General features: G+C 45.8%; 2 protein-coding genes across 4 annotated transcripts in view; one reads left to right on the top strand and one right to left on the bottom strand.

Moving 5' to 3' along the window:
* Positions 1–7,299, top strand: part of ERCC6L (ERCC excision repair 6 like, spindle assembly checkpoint helicase) — a 37,825-nt gene extending 30,526 nt beyond the window's left edge. The window contains exon 2 of the mRNA XM_002831796.4: positions 3,265–7,299. Within this exon, the coding sequence (XP_002831842.2) occupies positions 3,265–6,949 (3,685 nt within the window). The 3' untranslated portion in view covers positions 6,950–7,299. The remainder of the gene's footprint in view (positions 1–3,264) is intronic.
* Positions 1–22,097, bottom strand: part of PIN4 (peptidylprolyl cis/trans isomerase, NIMA-interacting 4) — a 37,453-nt gene that overhangs the window by 3,405 nt on the left and 11,951 nt on the right. Inside the window, exons 3-4 of one of the 3 annotated variants that reach the window (XM_054544711.2) lie at positions 15,041–15,160; positions 14,515–14,583 (exon numbers count right to left, since the gene is read on the bottom strand). In XM_054544711.2, coding sequence (XP_054400686.1) covers positions 14,515–14,583; positions 15,041–15,160 — 189 coding nt within the window. Of the gene's footprint in view, positions 1–14,405; positions 14,584–15,040; positions 15,161–22,097 lie in introns of those variants that run through there. The other 2 variants (XM_002831800.6, XM_054544712.2) reach the window with 2 other exon arrangements.

Genomic DNA, 22,097 nt, shown 5'->3' with positions numbered 1-22,097 from the left:
CACCATGCCCAGCTGCAGAGATGATTTTATATGGCCACTTGGGCAGGGCTTCTTATAGAGAAGACCTTTAGGTGGGGTTATGACCCAGGGAGTTAGCAACTGGGCAGTTTTGCCAGTGAAAGGGTAGCTTTCCAGGTAACAGGACTTTGTAGCCCAAGTTTAATTGTTGTATCACCTTCCTCTAAGAGTTGTTTGTATATAACATTTCTTTTTTTTTTATTTTTGAAACGGGTCTTGCTCTGTCACCCAGGCTGGAGTGCAGTGGTGCAATCATGGCTCACTGCAGCCTAGACCTCCCATGCTGAAGCGAACTTCTTGCCTCAGCCTCCTGAATAGCTGGGACTGACTACAGGTGTGTGCCACTGATATGGTTTGGCCGTGACCCCACCCATAATCTCATCTTGAATTGTAATCCAGATTGTAATCCTCACGTGTTTGGGGAGAGACCTTGTGGGAGGTGATTAGATGTCCTTTAAAATAATCCTTAAAGAGAACCATGCTGTAGTCATATAATTTCAGGTAAAACCATTTAAACATACAAATTTTTGTTTTTATTGTCCATTCTATGGAATTAAAAACTGACATTTCACCCCATACTCTAGCACTATTCTTCTCCTTGTTCTCTTGCTTGAGGGGTATGGTTCTTTGTCCTGAACTGGTTACTCCACCCTGTCCTCTTGGCTCCCAAGCAGGCCTGGCTTCTCCCTGCCTAGTTCAAGGAAAATAGGGGAGCAATTCTGGAAAAATATTGGAGCCCATGAAGTGTTAGCTAAGTTATCCAGATCATTAGGGATCCTGTGTGCTATAGATGGATAAATCATTACATTAGCAATAAAAAGGACATGTTTTCCCTCCAAGCCCTGAAAAATGGAAGTGATTAGAAGCTAAGTGGCTAAATCAAACTGCATTGTAAAAAGCATTCTAGTCTTGCAAATAATCAGATATCCAGGGCAGTGCTATTAAAAGCATTTATTTTTCCTCCTGATTCCATTGTAGGGAAAGAATACCATCCTGGGTCCAACTTAATTGGTGGAATAGACTGAGGGGAAAGGAAGAGCTGAGATGTGGTTGTTAGACAGACCTGCTAACTAGGGTGCACCAGGGACTGGGGAAGGCAGCTTGGCTCACAGCAGCGGTTTAACCCAGCCAGAAAGCAGTGATATCTAAGGAATACTGTAAACTCTGGTTGTGGTTCAGGCAGAGGTTGACAAATGGGGGTTCCTGAGGGTGGGTAGAGCATACCAATAAGTATTTTAGGCTGGTGCTAAGAAGTCTAGGCACACAGTTGCCATTTAAAAGGCTGGTGTGTGTGATTAGTGGGGACTCTGGCCCAGAGCTAGGGATCAGGGGCAGCACTTTAGTCTCTGGGGAAGACGCCTGGCTAGAGTTACACAGAACCCCAGGTTTCATAGGGGTTTCAGGATACTGGGTAGGTTACCAGTTCAGGAACTTGGAAATAATCTAATAATTTAAGAATGTTATTTTTTCCTTCAAGCTCTAGAACATAGATCAAGACCGCTTTTCAAAGCAGCTCTGAACCATTAATAATTCCCATCAATAGTGGGAGTTTTTCACACCTTGCCAACACTTGGTATTTTCCCACTTGTTGGTTATAGCCATCCTAATGGGAAGTGGTATCTCCTTGTGGTTTTGGTTTGCATTTCCCTGACAACTAATGATGTTGAGAGTCTTTTCATGTGCCCATCTGTATATATTTTTTCCATTTATTTATTCATTTATTTATTTATTTATTTTTTTAAGAGACAGAGTCTCGCTATGTTGTTCAGGCTAGTCTTAAACTCCTGACCTCAAGTGATCCTCCTGCCTTGGCCTCCCAAAAGTGCTGGGATCACAGTCATGAGCCACCGCACCCGGCCCTGTATATCTTTTTTCCCTCTCTGGTTGCTTGTGTGTTTGGCATCATATTTAAGATATTGCCAAATCCAAGTCATGAAGATTTTTACACCTATATTTTTTCCTAAGTTTTGTAGGTTTAGCCCTTAGATTTAGGTATATGATCCATTTTGAGTTAATTTTTGTGTATGGTATGAGTAGGGGTCCAATTTCATTCTTTTGCACATGGATATCCAGTTGAAGACTTCTTTCCCCAGTGAATTATTTTGGCGCCCTTACTGAAAGTAATTGACCATAAACCACTGAAGAATTTTAAGCAGAGGAGTGACATGATTTCTTTTATGCTTTAAGACAGTATTGCTGGCTGCTATATAGTGTGTATTGGAGGGGCAAGAGTTTATGTAGGGAGAGCAGTGAGTAGGAAGCTGCAGTTATCCAGGTCAGAGATGATGGTGACTTGGGTCACAGTAATGGTAGTAGAGATGGAAAGAAGGTGGTTATAACTTGGGAAATAAAGTTAGTAGGACTTGGGACTGCCTGGCCTGGGGGTAGGGCATAAAAAGAAAGGACAGGGATGACTCCTATTTAGGTTGGGGTCAAGGATTCTCTTCAGATTTGAAGTTTGGGTGGCTAAATAGATGGTAGTGTTATTTACTACCACACAAATGGAGAAGCACGTTTTTAGAGGGGAAATAATGAGTCTAGTTTGGGATGAATTGAATTTGATTTCAAGTGGAGATGTCCAGAAGGCAGCTGGAATACGGGTCTAGAGTAGAGCTTGAGGGACAGCTGTAGGTTGGAGAGAGTGATTTGAGAGTCATGAGCACATAGGTGGGAGTGGAAGCTCTGGGAAAACTTGAGGAGAGATTAAAAAGAGTGAGAAGAGGTCCTAGGACTGAGTCCTCTGGGAGGAAGAACACAGAAGAAATGGTCAGTGAAGAGGAGGAAAACCAGAAGGAATCTATAGGAATCTGGTGAAAGGAGGGAATTTTAAGAGGGGAGGGGAATGATCAATACTGTCAAATGCATCATGGAGGTCCAGTAAAATAAGGCCAGAGAGGTTCCCATGTTTCCATGCCCCTACACATAGAGGTTTGTTTTACAAAAATATCACTTCATACTTCTTATGGGTGCCAACTTAAAAAAAATACTGTGGAACCAATAACCTTTGCACATTCATTTTCCACAACTAGTGCCTGAAGGTGTTGCTGGCAGCATCTGGTGGATATTTGTTTGTGTCTCAAGTGACGCCAGCTTTCATTGGCATCTTCTGTGCTAATCTTTCCCATCCTGAATTGAGGATATTAAAAGTCCAGCTGCAGTTTGGATTCTAAAATGAACTCTAAAGCATTCTTAGACTGAATGTTCAGTGTTTCCTTTCTCTTCTTCTTCTTCTTTTTTTTTTAATAGATATGTGAAAGAGGCCAAAGAAGCAACTAAGAATGGAGATCTGGAAGAAGCATTTAAACTTTTCAATTTGGCAAAGGACATTTTTCCCAATGAAAAGGTGCTGAGCAGAATCCAAAAAATACAGGAAGCCTTGGAGGAGTTGGCAGAACAGGGAGATGATGAATTTACAGATGTGTGCAACTCTGGCTTGCTGCTTTATCGAGAACTGCACGACCAACTCTTTGAGCACCAGAAGGAAGGCATAGCTTTCCTCTATAGCCTGTATAGGGATGGAAGAAAAGGTGGTATATTGGCTGATGACATGGGATTAGGGAAGACTGTTCAAATCATTGCTTTCCTTTCTGGTATGTTTGATGCTTCACTTGTGAATCATGTGCTGCTGATCATGCCAACCAATCTTATTAACACATGGGTAAAAGAATTCATCAAGTGGACTCCAGGAATGAGAGTCAAAACCTTTCATGGTCCTAGCAAGGATGAAAGGACCAGAAACCTCAATCGGATTCAGCAAAGGAATGGTGTTATTATCACTACATACCAAATGTTAATCAATAACTGGCAGCAACTTTCAAGCTTTAGGGGCCAAGAGTTTGTGTGGGACTATGTCATCCTTGATGAAGCACATAAAATAAAAACCTCATCTACTAAGTCAGCAATATGTGCTCGTGCTATTCCTGCAAGTAATCGCCTTCTCCTCACAGGAACCCCAATCCAGAATAATTTACAAGAACTATGGTCCCTATTTGATTTTGCTTGTCAAGGGTCCCTGCTGGGAACATTAAAAACTTTTAAAATGGAGTATGAAAATCCTATTACTAGAGCAAGAGAGAAGGATGCTACCCCAGGAGAAAAAGCCTTGGGATTTAAAATATCTGAAAACTTAATGGCAATCATAAAACCCTATTTTCTCAGGAGGACTAAAGAAGACGTACAGAAGAAAAAGTCAAGCAACCCAGAGGTCAGACTTAATGAAAAGAATCCAGATGTTGATGCCATTTGTGAAATGCCTTCCCTTTCCAGGAAAAATGATTTAATTATTTGGATACGACTTGTGCCTTTACAAGAAGAAATATACAGGAAATTTGTGTCTTTAGATCATATCAAGGAGTTGCTAATGGAGACGCGCTCACCTTTGGCTGAGCTAGGTGTCTTAAAGAAGCTGTGTGATCATCCTAGGCTGCTGTCTGCACGGGCTTGTGGTTTGCTAAATCTTGGGACATTCTCTGCTCAAGATGGAAATGAGGGGGAAGATTCCCCAGATGTGGACCATATTGATCAAGTAACTGATGACACATTGATGGAAGAATCTGGAAAAATGATATTCCTAATGGACCTACTTAAGAGGCTTCGAGATGAGGGACATCAAACTCTGGTGTTTTCTCAATCGAGGCAAATTCTAAACATCATTGAACGTCTGTTAAAGAATAGGCACTTTAAGACATTGCGAATTGATGGAACAGTTACTCATCTTTTGGAACGAGAAAAAAGAATTAACTTATTCCAGCAAAATAAAGATTACTCTGTTTTTCTGCTTACCACTCAAGTAGGTGGTGTCGGTTTAACATTAACTGCAGCAACTAGAGTGGTCATTTTTGACCCTAGCTGGAATCCTGCAACTGATGCTCAAGCTGTGGATAGAGTTTACCGAATTGGACAAAAAGAGAATGTTGTGGTTTATAGGCTAATCACTTGTGGGACTGTAGAGGAAAAAATATACAGAAGACAGGTTTTCAAGGAGTCATTAATAAGACAAACTACTGGTGAAAAAAAGAACCCTTTCCGATATTTTAGTAAACAAGAATTAAGAGAGCTCTTTACAATCGAGGATCTTCAGAACTCTGTAACCCAGCTGCAGCTTCAGTCTTTGCATGCTGCTCAGAGGAAATCTGATACAAAACTAGATGAACATATTGCCTATCTGCAGTCTTTGGGGATAGCTGGAATCTCAGACCATGATTTGATGTACACATGTGATCTATCTATTAAAGAAGAGCTTGATGTGGTAGAAGAATCTCACTATATTCAACAAAGGGTTCAGAAAGCTCAATTCCTCGTTGAATTCGAGTCTCAAAATAAAGAGCTCCTGATGGAACAACAAAGAACTAGAAACGAGGGGGCCTGGCTAAGAGAACCTGTATTTCCTTCTTCAACAAAGAAGAAATGCCCTAAATTGAATAAACCACAGCCTCAGCCTTCACCTCTTCTAAGTACTCATCATACTCAGGAAGAAGATATCAGTTCCAAAATGGCAAGTGTAGTCATTGATGATCTGCCTGAAGAGGGTGAGAAACAAGATCTCTCCAGTATAAAGGTGAATGTTACCACCTTGCAAGATGGTAAAGGTACATGTAGTGCTGACTCTACAGCTACTTTACCCAAGGGGTTTGGAAGTATAGAAGAACTTCGTACTAACTCTTTATTGGGAATAGAAAAAAGCTTTGCAACTAAAAATGAAGCTGTACAAAAAGAGACATTACAAGAGGGGCCTAAGCAAGAGGCACTGCAAGAGGATCCTCTGGAAAGTTTTAATTATGTACTTAGCAAATCAACCAAAGCTGATATTGGGCCAAATTTAGATCAACTAAAGGATGATGAGATTTTACGTCATTGCAATCCTTGGCCCATTATTTCCATAACAAATGAAAGTCAAAATGCAGAATCAAATGTATCCATTATTGAAATAGCTGATGACCTTTCAGCATCCCATAGTGCACTGCAGGATGCTCAAGCAAGTGAGGCCAAGTTGGAAGAGGAACCTTCAGCATCTTCACCACAGTACGCATGTGATTTCAATCTTTTCTTGGAAGACTCAGCAGACAACAGACAAAATTTTTCCAGTCAGTCTTTAGAGCATGTTGAGAAAGAAAATAGCTTGTGTGGCTCTGCACCTAATTCCAGAGCAGGATTTGTGCATAGCAAAACATGTCTCAGTTGGCAGTTTTCTGAGAAAGATGATGAACCAGAAGAAGTAGTAGTTAAAGCAAAAATCAGAAGTAAAGCTAGAAGGATTGTTTCAGATGGCGAAGATGAAGATGATTCTTTTAAAGATACCTCAAGCACAAATCCATTCAACACATCTCTCTTTCAATTCTCATCTGTGAAACAATTTGATGCTTCAACTCCCAAAAATGACATCAGTCCACCAGGAAGGTTCTTTTCATCTCAAATACCCAGTAGTATAAATAAGTCTATGAACTCTAGAAGATCTCTGGCTTCTAGGAGGTCTCTTATTAATATGGTTTTAGACCACGTGGAGGACATGGAAGAAAGACTTGACGACAGCAGTGAAGCAAAGGGTGCTGAAGATTATCCAGAAGAAGGGGCGGAGGAAAGCAGTGGCGAAGCCTCCAAGTATACAGAAGAGGATCCTTCCGGAGAAACACTGTCTTCAGAAAACAAGTCCAGCTGGTTAGTGACGTCTAAGCCTAGTGCTCTAGCTCAAGAGACCTCTCTTGGTGCCCCTGAGCCTTTGTCTGGTGAACAGTTGGTTGGTTCTCCCCAGGATAAGGCAGCAGAGGCTACAAATGACTATGAGACTCTTGTAAAGCGTGGAAAAGAACTAAAAGAGTGTGGAAAAATCCAGGAGGCCCTAAACTGCTTAGTTAAAGCGCTTGACATAAAAAGTGCAGATCCTGAAGTTATGCTCTTGACTTTAAGTTTGTATAAGCAACTTAATAACAATTGAGAGTGTAACCTGTTTATTGTATTTTAAATTGAAACTGAATAAGAGGGAATTTTTGTTTCCATAATTGGATTCTTTGGGAACATGAAGCATTCAGGCTTAAGGCAAGAAAGATCTCAAAAAGCAACTTCTGCCCTGCAACGCCCCCCACTCCATAGTCCGGTATTCTGAGCACTAGCTTAATATTTCTTCACTTGAATATTCTTATATTTTAGGCATATTCTGTAAATTTAACTGTTTTGTTTCTTGGAAAGTTTTGTAAAATTATTCTGGTCATTCTTAATTTTACTCTGAAAGTGATCATCTTTGTATATAACAGTTCAGATAAGAAAATTAAAGTTAACTTTTCTCAAGGGTTTTCCATCCACTTTGTTTCACTGAGATGATACTGGCAGATCTTAAGATATGCTTGTGAACATGCTGTTTCATGCTTTCAGCTTAATACAGGTTGAGCATCCCTAATCCAATCCAAAATGGGGAAACTTTCTGAGTGCTGACATGATGCCACAAGTGAGGAAAGTTCCATACCTGATGTCATGTGACATGTCACAGTCAAAATGAAGGTGTATAACACACTGTTTACTCAGCATCCCCAAGAGAAAAGAGATTCTGTTAGACCCCTTCAGCTACTATATATCCTTTCCACACAGGCCCAGATTCTCCCATGCAAGCCTGCCTACAAAGGGTAATAAAATGTTTCAACATACAGAAACTTTGTTTCATGCACAAAATCATTAAAAGTAATTATAAAATTACCTTCAGACTATATATAATGTGTATGAAACATAAATGGATTTCATGTTTAGACTTGGATCCCATCTCCAAAATATCTCATTATGTGTATGGAAATTCTCCAAAATCAAGAACACTTCTGGTCCCCAGCATTTTGGATAGAGTACTAAACTGGAACAGCAGAAAGCTGAGCTAGGTACCTGGTGCTAGGATTCTTTATCACTGGTAGCTTGCCCTGGAGTCACTGCTGACCATTTAGCCATTCTTCATGCACCATTAACTGTGTTCTCCCTTTCGCCAAACCAGGTATCTCGTCTATTCTGACACATATTATCACAGTCTATCTTTGGATTGTAGACTGAAAAGGAGTTTGGTTCCCTTGCAGAAAGATAAAGTGCAGTATAGCACGCTGCACTCTGTCACCAGAGAAGTGGACTATCCTTGATGAAGTACTATGTGTTGGGCACTCCACACAGGTTTCTCATTTCAGCCTTACCGTAATCCTTTGAGGTGAAGGGAGAATAGCATTTCCATTTTTCATGTGAGGAAACAAAGGCTCAGTGATCAGTGAGGCCGTGACTTCCCTGTGGTGACATGGTTGGGGTGAAACAGATTTTTAACCTTGTGTAAATGAATACACTATAATACACTGAGCTGTTTTTACTCAAAACACTTCTGACACCAAATGTGGGGGTTTTCCACATCAAGCAATTCTCCAGTTCTCCAATTCAAAATTGAACTGGTGTCCTACAATTCAGTTTTGACACTACCCAGGGTTAGCATCAGACTCCACAAGTTTAAGGGCTCAGTCCCACCAGACTGCCCTCACTTCAGACGTCAGTGGTAAGTGTTCGGTCCCCATGTTACCCACACTTCTCTCTGACTTGGCTACAAATTAGGGGTTCCCATGACCGTCCCATCCCACCCCCTGGTTTAATAATTTGCTAGAATAGCTTATAAAACTCAGGAAACATTTACTTACTAGTACCGGCTTACTATAAAGACTACAACTCAGGAACACCCAAATGGAAGAGACGTGTAGGGCAAGGTATGGGGGTGGTGCATTAAGCGTCCATGCCCTCCAGGCACACCACCTTCCCAACATTTTGATATGTTAATCCAGGGCTCTCCAAACTCCATTGTTTGTTAGGGTTTTTGAGGTTTCCTTAGGGAGGCATGATTGATAAAATAATTGGCCATGGGTGATTAACTCATCTTCAGCCCCTCTCCCCTCTGCAGAGGTTGCAGTTAGGGCTGAATGTTCCCTCTAATCATGCCTTGATGTTTCTGGTGACCAGTCCCCATCCCGAAGCTACTAGGGGCCTCCAGCCACAAGCTATCACATTAGCATACAAAAGACACCAGTTGAGATTTCAAGCCTTTCAGGAACTATATGCCAGGAACCAGGGACAAAGACCAAATATTTATTTTTATTATATCCCATACATATAAAAGTTACTTGTAAATTATATGTATATACACACTAATAATCTCATGTATATTACAAGAGATGACAGAAGTTCAAAAGAAGCTGAATTTCAGGTTATTGATGGAACAAAATTTTACTCTTACTAAAAGCAATTATTACTATTTTAGGGTAATATGATTGAATATATATCATAATTTTTGAAATATTGGTGTAACTGTGAAGCAATTCAGTCTGCATCTGAGTTCAGCTTACCATTTCCCTGTGCTTCCCACCATGATGTGAAGGGAGTGGCTGCGCCCTACATCTTTGTTTTTCTGTCCCTTCTACCACACACACAAATGTTTGTGAAAATTCAGCTAATAAACTTCTTTCTTCCCTGATGTAGAAAACAAACAAACCCACACAACTTATTTGCCTTCAAGGAAGCTTTAGCGGCCTATATCCATTTGATCTTAACAGTGAAGCGTCTAAGTCCTAGGAATATTTCTCACTGAAAATAGCAATGCTCTTTCTGTTCAAGTGTGTGTGTACTATGACAAATTCTATTGTTTGGGGAAAAAAATACATGCTCATATTCAAACAGTATCCATGGCAGGGATTTTTAACCTGGGGTTCATGGGTAGAAGAAGTCAGGTGTCTGAATTTGGATGGGAAAAAAAGTTTTATCTTTTCTCTGTCTGGTAGCTGAAATATAGCATTTCCTTTCATCATGAATGTGAAGCAGGAAAATAGGGTCTGGAGGCAGGGAACATAAGGCCAATTCACACTAAAGCTACTACAGGAAATATCCTCTCCACAGGGTGTAGGCCAAGTAAATGACTTTGTAACTTCACTTCATCCTTTCCATTTACATAGGGTATACCCCAAGTAACCAATGGACTCCTCTAGGGGATATTTAAACTCCCCAAAATTCTCTAACAGGGTCTTTTGAGCTCCTATGCTGTGGAGTGTAGTTTCGTTTTCAATAAATCCCTTCGTCCCTTCCTTGCTTTGTTTGTGCGTTTCGTTCTTTGTTCAAGATGCCAAGAACGTGGACATCCTCCACGGTTAACAAATGTACTCATAAACTGCAGAAGTATTAGCAGTACATGTTATGTCACCAGTAGAAATCACATAGACTTTGGGGTTATTGCAGATATCTCAAAATGCCATTGATATTCATTACTGCGAAGTCACAGTGCTTTTTAGACCTTCTACCAGGTATTTAATAAAGAGGCACACACACATATTACAAACTTTTTTTTCTGAGACAAGGTCTTACTCTGTCACCCAGGTGGCAGTGCAGTGGCACAATCTTGATTCACTGCAACCTCCGCCTCCTGGGCTCAAGCGATCCTCCCACCTCAGCCCTACTTGCCCCTGCCAGGAGTAGCTGGGACTACAGGTGTGCGCCACCATCACGCCTGGCTAATTTTTTGTATTTTTGGTAGAGACAGGGTTTCACCATGTTCCTCAGGCTGGTCTCGAACTCCTGAGCTCAGGCAATCCACCTGTCTCGGCCTCCCAAAGAACTGGGATGGATTACAGGCGTGAGCCACTGTGCCCAGCCACAATTTAAAAACTTTGGACTACTGTATTTCAGCATAGTTGATGTCTTTTGTAATCCTATGTATTTTACTTTAAGCACTTAAAGTCAACATTTTTTCTTTTTTGAGACAGGGTCTCGCTCTTGTCACCCAGGCTGGAGTGCAGTGGTATCACGGCTCACTGCAGCCTTAACTCCAGGGCTCAAGCAACCCTCCTGCCTCAGCCTCCCTCCTGAATAGCAGACACTACAGGCACACACCACAATGCCCAGCTAATTTGTAAAATTTTTTGTAGACAGGGTCTCACTATGTTGCCCAGGCTGGTCTTGAATTCCTGGCCTCAACTGATTTGCCCTACTCAGCCTCCTAAAGTGCTGGGATTACAGGTGTGAGCCACCGCATCCAGCCTAAAATAAACATTTTGAAAAGGGATCCATAGGCTGGGCAAACTGCCAAAGGCTGCAAGGCACAAATGAAAGGTGAAGACCCCTGATCTAAGGGTGTGAGGTGAAAAATCTCTCACCCTCCTGTCCTGGAGTTCTGGATTCCCATTCCCAGAGACAGTCTATGATGTACAAGCACAAGTACATATGTGTATATATTTATGTTGCTACCCAAATGATAGTGTATTGTGTACACTATTCTGTACCTCATCTTAAATTTTAAAATAACTGCATGATACTCTATTGAGGGATATACCATAATTTATCATCATCTATTGTTGGTGTTCAGTTTGTTTCCAAATAATGCTGTAATGAATATCCTTGTATCTTTTATACATATGATTATAGGATACATTCCTAGAAATGGAGTTGCTGGGTCAAAGGGTATATTTATAAATTTGACAGGAATTGCCAAACTATTTTCCAGAGGATATAATTGCATTTCCACCATTAATGAATGGATGAATGTCTGTTTCCCCACACCCTTACCAAACAATGTTAAACATTTTTAACTTTACCAATCTGACACATAAAAAGAGGGAACTTGTATCTTATTTTGATTTTAATTTGCAATTATTTTACAATGAATACGGTTTGTTCTGTAAACACTGAACTTAATCAGAGATATCTTAAAGCAGAATTAAATGCATATGCTATAATGTATATAAATCTGTATAAATCCTTAATTTTTTCATGTCAACTCTTTTTTTTTTTTTTTTTTTTTGAGACAGAGTTTTGCTGTTGCCCAGACTGGAGTGCAGTGGCGCAGTCTTGGCTCACTGCAACCTCCACCTCCCAGGTTGAAGCAATTCTCCTGCCTCAGCCTCCTGAGTAGTTGGGACCACAAGCATGCACCACCACGCTCAGCTAATTTTTGTATTTTTAGTAGAGACGGGATTCCACCATGATGGCCAGGCTGGTCTTGAACTCCTGGCCTCAAGTGATCCACCCACCTCGGCCTCCCAAAGTGTTGGGATTACAGGTGTCAGACACGCTGCCTGGCCCGTTTACCAGCTCTTTCAGAATCTTAGTTGTCAATCAAAAGCTAACTTCCTAAAGGTTCGCTTGGTGTCAGAGGTCCATTCCTGCCTTACTTTCTCACAGGCTAGCTATAACTGCTCTCTCTCCATACCACAGAATTTAGTTTGCTTTTTCTAGTCCACCTTTCAGTACTCTGGCTTCTTTCCTTTGTGGTGACATCTGTGCAATAGGTATTCACTTAGTATCCTGGGCAAGTCAATGTCCCAAGCAAAGGACTCTAGCTTGGTAGTGTCTCATGCCTATATAGCTCTTCAGAATTTACTGCCCTTATTTAGACACATTGTTTTATTTTATTTATTTTATTTTTATTTTTTTGAGATGGAGTCTCGCTCTGTCGCCCAGGCTGGAGTGTAGTAGCACGATCTCGGCTCACTGCAGCATCCACCTCCTGGGTTCAAGCAATTCTTGTGGCTCAGCCTCCCAAGTAGCTGAGACTACAAGCGTGTGCCACCACACCTAGCTAATTTTTGTATTTTTAGTAGAAACGGGGTTTTACCATGTTGGCCAGGCCTCAAGTGATCCACCTGCATCAGCCTCCCAAAGTGCTGGGATTACAGGCATGAGCCACCGTGCCCAGCCTAGAGACATTGTTTTTAATGTAGTTTTCAAAGTACACGTAGGCAGGGTGCAGTGGCACTTGCCTGTAGTCCCAGCTACTAGGGAGGTTGAGGCAGAAGGGTCATTTGAGCCCAGCCTCAGCAACGTAACAAGACCCCATGTCAATAAATCATTAAAAAAAAATCAATCAATAACATGTAGTTTCAGCTTTAAATTTTTTTAGACACGGGGTCTCACTGTGTTGGCCAGGCTGCAGTGCAGTGGATATTCAAAGGTGCAATCCCACTACTAATCAGCACAGGAGTTTTGACCTGCTGAGTTTCCAACCTGGGCCAGTTCACCCCTTTTTGGGCAACCTGCTGGTCTTTCACTCCCAGGAGGTCACCATGTTTTTCTTTCTTTTTTTTTTTTTTAAGAGGCAGGGCCTCTGTTGCCCAGGCTGAAGTCTGGAGTGCAGTGGGCATGGTCATAGCTTACTGCAGCCTCGAACTCCAAGGCTCAAGTGATCCTCCCACCTTGGCCTCCTAAAATGCTGGGATTATAGGCATGAGCCACTGTGCCCAGATGAGGTCACTGTATTGATGCTGAACTTAGTGCTGATACCCGATTGGCATAGGACACTACAGCCCAGAACTCCTGGGCTCAAGTGATCCTCCTGCCTCAGCCTCCCAAGTAGCTAGGACTACAGGCGCACACCACTGGGCCCAGCCATAGTTTCATCTTACATCTGTTTCAACATCTCTGTATACGCTGGCATATCTGCTCCGTGGGGAAAATCTCATGGAGGCATAACCTACTGAGGTGCTCAGAAACTCTTCTCAAGTGGGAAAGTCAGGTATCTAGGTAAAGTTGCCATTATATAAGCGGGTATAATATCAAATGCAGCTGAGGGAGAGAAGGCAGTGTGTTAAAATAATCTGTTAAGAATCACATAGCTGCGTTGGCAAAGTTTTACTTTTGAAGCAGTATAGTATTCATATTAGTAATCTTTATACTTTTTTATGTGTCATAAATATGGCATTTTAAATTTTTAAAATTTAGATGCACAGAACATTGGCCGTGGAAAGGACAGTCCTAATGTAACCCATACGCTGAAGATGAGGGAGTGACGTTTTTATGCTGACATCCCTCCCTTTAACCAGCACTCGGTTAGTCTAGTACAAAACAACTCATGGAACAACTGAGTGCTTTTTTCCTCCAATAAACATTTATTTAAAAAGAAAGGAGTTAACACTGAAAGGCTATAACGTGCCGCGTACTATGTTAGGACAGTGGAGCTAATACCACCTGTCCTGGAAGATCAGAGTTGACTAACATGTAAAACAAATGTTGTCTAGGAACTTATTTTATGATTCTCACACACTAATCTATTTGATGCCCAATATTTTCAGTTGTGTGAATAGTGTGAGTTGATATCTGCTTCCCCTGAAGATGGTTTCTGAATTAATTTATGGGACAGACTGAGAGTCAGATATAGTTCTGGGAGGAAAGAGAACACAGGTTAAAGGGAGTCTGCTTGACTTCTCTTTGAGAACGACTGACTGAATACCTACTACAGTTGACATTCACTTAGCCCCACCCTCTTACACCTACAAACCCATACTTAGAGCTTTCACAGAATACAAGGAGCATCCAATATCTTTTCTTTTTAAAAATTTTTGTACTTCCTTGCAGCTCCAGCTCAAAGGAATATCTAACACCTTTTAAAGAAACAAAATGTATAAAACTTATTCAGTCTTTCATATGATTTTATTTTCTTCCTTCAACCATAATAATATGATATCCAAATTTTGTCTTAACCGGTGGGTCTGTAAACACAGGCTTATCCAACCCACTTACAGGCAAGGCAAATGCTGCTTCTTGAAATGGTCCCACCATGGACCCTCTGGTCATCCAACCCAAGTCGCCCTGAAAAACCCAAAAGATAAGTGATATCAAGTGGCCCTGAAGAGGGAACAGTTCTACTGCAGCTTGAGAGAATTTCCCAACATTTTGCTAAGGTTACGAGGTATATTCCTAAGAGCAATACAGGAACAGGCTCAATAAGGACAAATAGGTAGAATAAATCTAACTAGACTGAACACATAAGTACTCTCAACACTGCTGGACTTTGAAGTTAGCTGTGCAAGTTTGGTCATGCCTAGGTTTCGACACAGGTGACCCTTATTCTACTATTCACAAGTTGGACATTTCTGCTTTTGAGATCTTTAAACCAAAATATGGCTACAACTAATGGTTGAACAAAGGAATGATCCCTACTTCTGTGTTTCTTCTGTGGAGGATGGAAAATTTTATTTTATTATTTGTCATTTTTACTTTGCTTTCTTACCCTGAGAGAAAATTATAAATAATAAGAGCAACGTACCCCTTGCCTGGCTTTATCTTCACTATACTGTGCGGCCACTTCATTGAATCTCATCCCAGACTTTAACTTTTCCATGGCTTCCATGATTTTGCCATGTTTTTCACATAGAATGTGTCTGACCTGCAAGGAAAAAGTACATTCATGTAATACTTGGAGACCCAAATGACTCCTTAAAGTACAGTGGTTACATTTGGATTACCCCCACCAGTTAAAAAAAAAAACACATTAGTTCATAGCCAAGTAAAAATCCTGGAAGTTTGCCCAGGACAACAACCACAATCCCATTCCCCATATTAAGACAATGTCTCAGAGTCCTGATTTAGATGGAAAATAGGCACCTGGCTGTGGGAAGCTCCTCTTTTTTTTTTTTTTTGAGAAGCAGTCTTGCTCTGTCATCTAGGCTGGAGTGCAGTGGCGTGATCTCGACTCACTGCAACCTCCGCCTCCCAGGTTCAAGCAATTCTCCTGTCTCAGCCTCCTGAATAGCTGGGTTTACAGGTACGTGCCATCACACCTGGCTAATTTTTGTATTTTTAGTAGAGATGGGGTTTCTCCATGTTGGCCAGGCTGGTCTCGAACTCCTGACCTCGTGATCTACCCGCCTCAGCCTCCCAAAGTGCTGGGATTACAGGCGTGAGCCACCGCTCACGGCCGGGAAGCTCCCATCTTTTACCATATACCTCCATGCTAACAGGAGGAAGAAACATGATACAGGTTGAGAGCTGTGGTCCTGGAATCAAATCCCAACTCTGCTGTATGAACTTAGGCTTTATTTATTTATTTATTTATTTAGAGACGGAGTCTCACTCTGTCTCCCAGGCTGGAGTGCAGTGGTGTGCTCTCAGCTCACTGCAACCTCTGCCTCCCGGGTTCAAGCAATTATCTTGCCTCAGCCTCCCGAGTAGCTGGGATTACAGGCACCCGCCACCACACCCAGCTAATTTTTGTATTTTTAGTAGAGATGGGGTTTCACCATGTTGGCCAGGCCGGTCTCGAACCCCTGACCTCAAGTGATCTACCCGCCTTGGCCTCCCAAAGTGCTAGGATTACAGGTGTGAGCCACCATGCCCGGCTGAACTTACGCATGTTTTTAAACCTCCAAGTGTTTCTCCATTTGTACATCAAGATGCGATGATAACGGGACCTATGTGTTCTCATAGGATTGTGAAGATTGAGATAATGCAGCTACCACTGACCAATGGCTAGCTATTATTTCATCAGAGGATAAAAAAAACCTGCTAGAAAGTATTTCTATCTTTTTTTTTGAGACAGAGTCTCCGTCTGTTGCCCAGGCTGGAGTGCAGTGGCCCGATCTTGGCTCACTGCAAACTCCACCCACGGGTTCAAGCAATTCTCCTGCCTCAGCCTCCCAAGTAGCTGGGACTATAGGTGCGCACCACCACGCCCAGCTAATTTTTTGTGTTTTTAGTAGAGATGGGTTTCACTATGTTGGCCAGGCTGGTCTCAAACTCCTGGCCTAAAGTGATCTGCCCACTTCGGCCTCCCAAAGTGCTGGGATTACAGGTGTCAGCACACCGTGCCTGGCCAGGAAGTATTTCTTACTAAAAGAGACCCAATGTATAAGCCTCCCCACAATTCCACACTTTGAAAAGGTGTCATAGGTTGAATATTAAGAACACCCAACCCTACTGAAGTATTCAAATTTGACCTATGTTTACATAAAGCCATGGATTTAAAAAAACACTATTATCCTTAAAAATGATTTTGTCAAGATAGCTGTTTCGCAGGATTTCTCATTTCACATTCAAATAGAATCACTTATAGTCATGCGTCACTTAACTACAGGGAAACATGAGAAATGAGTTATTAGGCAATTTTGTTGTTGTGCAAACATAACACTGTACTTACACAAACCTAGATGGTATGGCCAGCTACACACCTAGGCTATATGGCATAGCCTATTGCTCCTAGGCTACAAACCTGTACAGCATGTGACTGTACTGAATACCATAGGCAACTGTAACACAACGGTAAGTATTTGGGTATCTAAACATAGAAAAGGTACAGTAAAAATATAGTATAAAAGATAAAAAATGGTACACTTATACAGGACACTTTAAATGAATGGAGCTTGCAGGACTGGAAGTTGCTCTGGGTGAGTCAGTGAGTGGTGAGTGAATATGAAGGCCTAGGACATTACTGTACACTACTGTAGACTTTTTTTTTTTTTTTTTTTGAGATGGAGTTTCACTCTTTTGCCCAGGCTGGAGTGCAATGGTGCGATCTTGGCTCACCGAAACCTCCCCCTCCTTAGTTCAAGTGATTCTCCTGCCTCAGCCTCCTGAGTAGCTGGGATTACAGGCATGCGCCACCACGCCCGGCTACCAGCTAATTTTTTTTTTTTTTGAGACGGAGTCTTGCTCTGTCGCCCAGGCTGGAGTGCAGCGGTGCGATCTCAGCTCACTGCAACCTCCACCTCCCGGGTTCAAGTGATTCTCCTGCCTCAGCCTCCCTAGTAGCTGGGATTACAGGCATGCACCACCACACCTGGATAAGTTTTGTATTTTTAGTAGAGATGGTTTCGCCATGTTGGTCAGGCTGGCCTGGAACTCCTGACCTCAGGTGATCCGCTTGTCTTGGCCTCCCAAAGTGCTGGGATTACAGACATGAGCCACCATACCCAGCCTAATTTTGTATTTTTTGTAGAGACGGGGTTTCACCATGTTGATCAGGCTGGTCTCGAACTCCCGACCTCGGGTGATCCACCCGCCTTGACCTCCCAAAGTGCTGGGATTACAGGCATGAGCCACCGCACCCATTCCCTACTGTAGACTTTATACACACTATATATGTAAGCTACAATTTATAAAACACTTTTCTTTATTCAATATTAAATTAGCCTTAGCTTATTGTATCTTTTTAACTTTATACATTTACAAAATTTTAAACTTTTTGACTCTATTTAATAACACTTGGCTTAAAAAACAAACACATTGTGCAACCGTACAAAACTATTTTCTTTCTTCATATCCTTATTCTATAAGCTTTTTTCTTTTTTTTTTTTTTTTTTTGAGATGAAGTCTCGTTCTGTCGTCCAAGTCGGAGTGCAGTAGCACAATCTCAGCTCACTGCAACCTCTGCCTCCCAGGTTCAAGCGATTCTTGTGTCTCTCAGCCTCCTGAGTAGCTGGGATTACAGGCGCGCGTCACCATGCCAAGCTAATTTTTGTATTTTTTGTAGAGACAGGGTTTCACCACGTTAGCCAGGCTGGTCTTGAACTCCTGACCTCAAGTGATCTGCCCGCCTCAGCCTCCCAAAGTGTTGGGATTATAGGTGTGAGCTACCACACCTAGCCACTATAAGCTTTTTTCTATTTAAAATTTTTTTTTTAACTTTTTAAACTTTTTTATTAAAGACTAAGACACAAATACACACACTAGCTTAGGCCCACACAGGGTCAGGATCATCAATATCACTGTTTTCTACCTCCATGTCCTGTCCCATGGAAAGGTCTTCAGGGACAATAACATGCATGGGACTGTCATCTCCTATGATAATGCCTTCTTCTGGAATACCTCCTGAAGGACCTGCCTGAGGCTGTTTTACAGTTAATTTTTTTTTTTGATTTTTTTTTTTTTTATGAAGTATTTATTGATCATTGTTGGGTGTTTCTGGGAGAGGGGGATATGGCAGGGTCATAGGATAATAGTGGAGAGAAGGTCAGGAGATAAACACATGAACAAAGGTCTCTGGTTTTCCTAGGCAGAGGTCCCTGTGGCCTTCTGCAGTGTTTGTGCCCCTGGGTACTGGAGATTAGGGAGTGGTGATGACTCTTAAAGAGCATACTGCCTTCAAGCATGTGTTTAACAAAGCACATCTTGCACCGCCCTTAATCCATTTAACCCTGAGTTGACACAGCACATGTTTCAGAGAGCAAGGGGCTGGGGATCAACAGCATCCCAAGGCAGAAGAATTTCTCCTAGTCAGAACAAACTGGAGTCTCCTATACCCACCTCTTTCTACACAGACACAGCAACAATCTGATCTCTCCTTCCTTTCCCCACACTTCCCCCCCTTCTTTTCAACAAAACCGCCATCGTCCTCATGGCCCATTCCCCATGGTGGCTGTCTCTTCGGAGCTATTGGGTACACCTCCCAGACAGGGCGGCCGGGCAAAGGCGCTCCTCACCTCCCAGACAGGGCGGCCTGGCAGAGGCGCTCCTCACTTCCCAGATGGGGCGGCCGGGCAGAGGCGCTCCTCACTTCCCAGATGGGGCGGCCGGGCAGAGGCGCTCCTCACTTCCCAGATGGGGCGGCCGGGCAGAGGCACTCCTCACATCCCAGACGGGCGGCCGGGTAGAGGCGCTCCTCACATCCCAGACGATGGGCGGCCGGGTAGAGGCGCTCCTCACCTCCCAGACGGGGCGGCCGGGCAGAGACGCTCCTCACCTCCCAGATGGGGTGGCCGGGCAGAGGCGCTCCTCACTTCCTCCCAGACGGGGTGGCAGCCAGGCAGAGGCGCTCCTCACTTCCTCCCAGACGGGGTGGCAGCCAGGCAGAGGCGCTCCTCACTTCCCAGACGGGGCGGCCGGGCAGAGGCGCTCCTCACCTCCCAGACGATGGACGGCCGGGTAGAAGCGCTCCTCACTTCCCAGAGGGGGCGGCCGGGCAGAGGCGCTCCTCACATCCCAGACGGGGCGGCCGGGCAGAGGTCCTCCTCACTTCCCAGACGGGGCGGCCGGGCAGAGGCGCTCCTCACCTCCCAGACAATGGACGGCCGGGCAGAGGCGCTCCTCACTTCCCAGAGGGGGCGGCCGGGCAGAGGCGCTCCTCACTTCCCAGAGGGGGCGGCCGGGCAGTGGCACTCCTCACCTCCCAGATGGGGCGGCCAGGCAGAGGCACTCCTCACTTCCTCCCAGACGCGGTGGCAGCCAGGCAGAGGCGCTCCTCACCTCCCAGACAGGGCGGCCGGGCAGAGGCGCTCCTCACTTCCCAGAGGGGGCGGCCGGGCAGAGGCACTCCTCACCTCCCAGACGGGGTGGCCAGGCAGAGGCGCTCCTCACTTCCCAGACAGGGTGGCGGCCAGGCAGAGGCGCTCCTCTCCTCCCAGACGGGGCGGCTGGGCAGAGGCGCTCCTCACTTCCCAGATGGGGCAGCCGGGCAGAGGCGCTCCTCACTTCCTCCCAGACAGGGTGGCGGGGCAGAGGCGCTCCTCGTCTCCCAGACGAGGCGGCCGGGTAGAGGCGCTCCTCTCTTCCCAGATGGGGCGGCGGGGCAGAGGCGCTCCTCACTTCCTCCCAGACGGGGTGGCAGCCAGGCAGAGGCGCTCCTCACCTCCCAGACGGGGCGGCTGGGCAGAGGCGCTCCTCACTTCCCAGACGATGGGCAGCCGGGCAGAGGCGCTCCTCACCTCCCAGACGGGGTGGCCAGGCAGAGGCGCTCCTCACTTCCCAGACGGGGTGGCGGCCGGGCAGAGGCGCTCCTCTCCTCCCAGACGGGGCGGCCGGGCAGAGGCGCTCCTCACTTCCCAGATGGGGCAGCCGGGCAGAGGCACTCCTCACTTCCTCCCAGACGGGGTGGCAGCCAGGCAGAGGCGCTCCTCACCTCCCAGATGGGGCGGCCGGGCAGAGGTGCTCCTCATCTCCCAGACGGGGCGGCCGGGCAGAGGCGCTCCTCACTTCCTCCTAGACGGGGTGGCGGCCAGGCAGAGGCGCTCCTCACTTCCCAGACGGGGTGGCGGCCAGGCAGAGGCGCTCCTCACTTCCCAGACGGGGTGGCCGGGCAGAGGCGCTCCTCACTTCCCAGACGGGGCGGCGGGGCAGAGGCGCCCCTCACTTCCCAGACGGGGCGGCCGGGTAGAGGCGCTCCTCTCTTCCCAGATGGGGCAGCCGGGCAGAGGCGCTCCTCACTTCCTCCCAGACCGGGTGGCAGCCAGGCAGAGGCGCTCCTCATCTCCCAGACGGGGTGGCCAGGCAGAGGCGCTCCTCACTTCCCAGACGGGGCGGCCGGGCAGAGGCGCTCCTCACTTCCCAGACGATGGGCGGCCTGGCAGAGGCGCTCCTCACCTCCCAGACGGGGTGGCCAGGCAGAGGCGCTCCTCACTTCCCAGACGGGGTGGCGGCCGGGCAGAGGCGCTCCTCTCCTCCCAGACGGGGCGGCCGGGCAGAGGCGCTCCTCACTTCCCAGATGGGGCGGCCGGGCAGAGGCACTCCTCACTTCCTCCCAGACGGGGTGGCAGCCAGGCAGAGGCGCTCACCTCCCAGACGGGGCAGCCGGGCAGAGGTGCTCCTCATCTCCCAGACGGGGCGGCCGGGCAGAGGCGCTCCTCACTTCCTCCCAGACGGGGTGGCGGCCGGGCAGAGGCACTCCTCACCTCCCAGACAGGGTGGCCGGGCAGAGGCGCTCCTCATCTCCCAGACGGGGCGGCCGGGCAGAGGTGCTCCTCACTTCCCAGACGGGGCAGCCGGGCAGAGGCACTCCTCACTTCCCAGATGGGGCGGCCAGGTAGAGGCGCTTCTCACTTCCCAGACGGGGCGGCCGGGCAGAGGCGCTCCTCACTTCCTCCCAGACGGGGTGGCAGCCGGGCAGAAGTGCTCCTCACCTCCCAGACGGGGCGACCGGGCAGAGGTGCTTCTCACCTCCCAGACGGGGCGACCGGGCAGAGGCGCTCCTCACTTCCCAGACGGGGCGGCCGGGCAGAGGGGCTCCTCGCATCCCAGACGATGGACGGCCAGGCAGAGATGCTCCTCACTTCCTAGACGGGGTGGCGGCGGGGCAGAGACTGTGATCTTAGCACTTTAGGAGGCCAAGGCAGGCGGCTGGGAGGTGGAGGTTATAGCGAGCCGAGATCACGCCACTGCACTCCAGCCTGAGCAACACTGAGCACTGAGTGAGCGAGACTCTGTCTGCAATCCCAGCACCTCGGGAGGCCGAGGCGGGCAGATCACTCGAGGCCAGGAGCTGGAGACCAGCCCGGTCAACACGGCGAAACCCCGTCTCCACCAAAAATACAAAAACCATTCAGGCGTGGCGGCGTGCGCCTGCAATCCCAGGCACTCGGCAGGCCAAGGCAGGAGAATCACAGGAGCCCGAGGCA

Source organism: Pongo abelii, chromosome X (genome assembly GCF_028885655.2).
Source record: "Pongo abelii isolate AG06213 chromosome X, NHGRI_mPonAbe1-v2.0_pri, whole genome shotgun sequence".
NCBI lineage: Eukaryota > Metazoa > Chordata > Mammalia > Primates > Hominidae > Pongo > Pongo abelii.
Note: the sequence above shows the minus strand (reverse complement) of the source record. Positions and strands in the feature narration are given on the sequence as shown.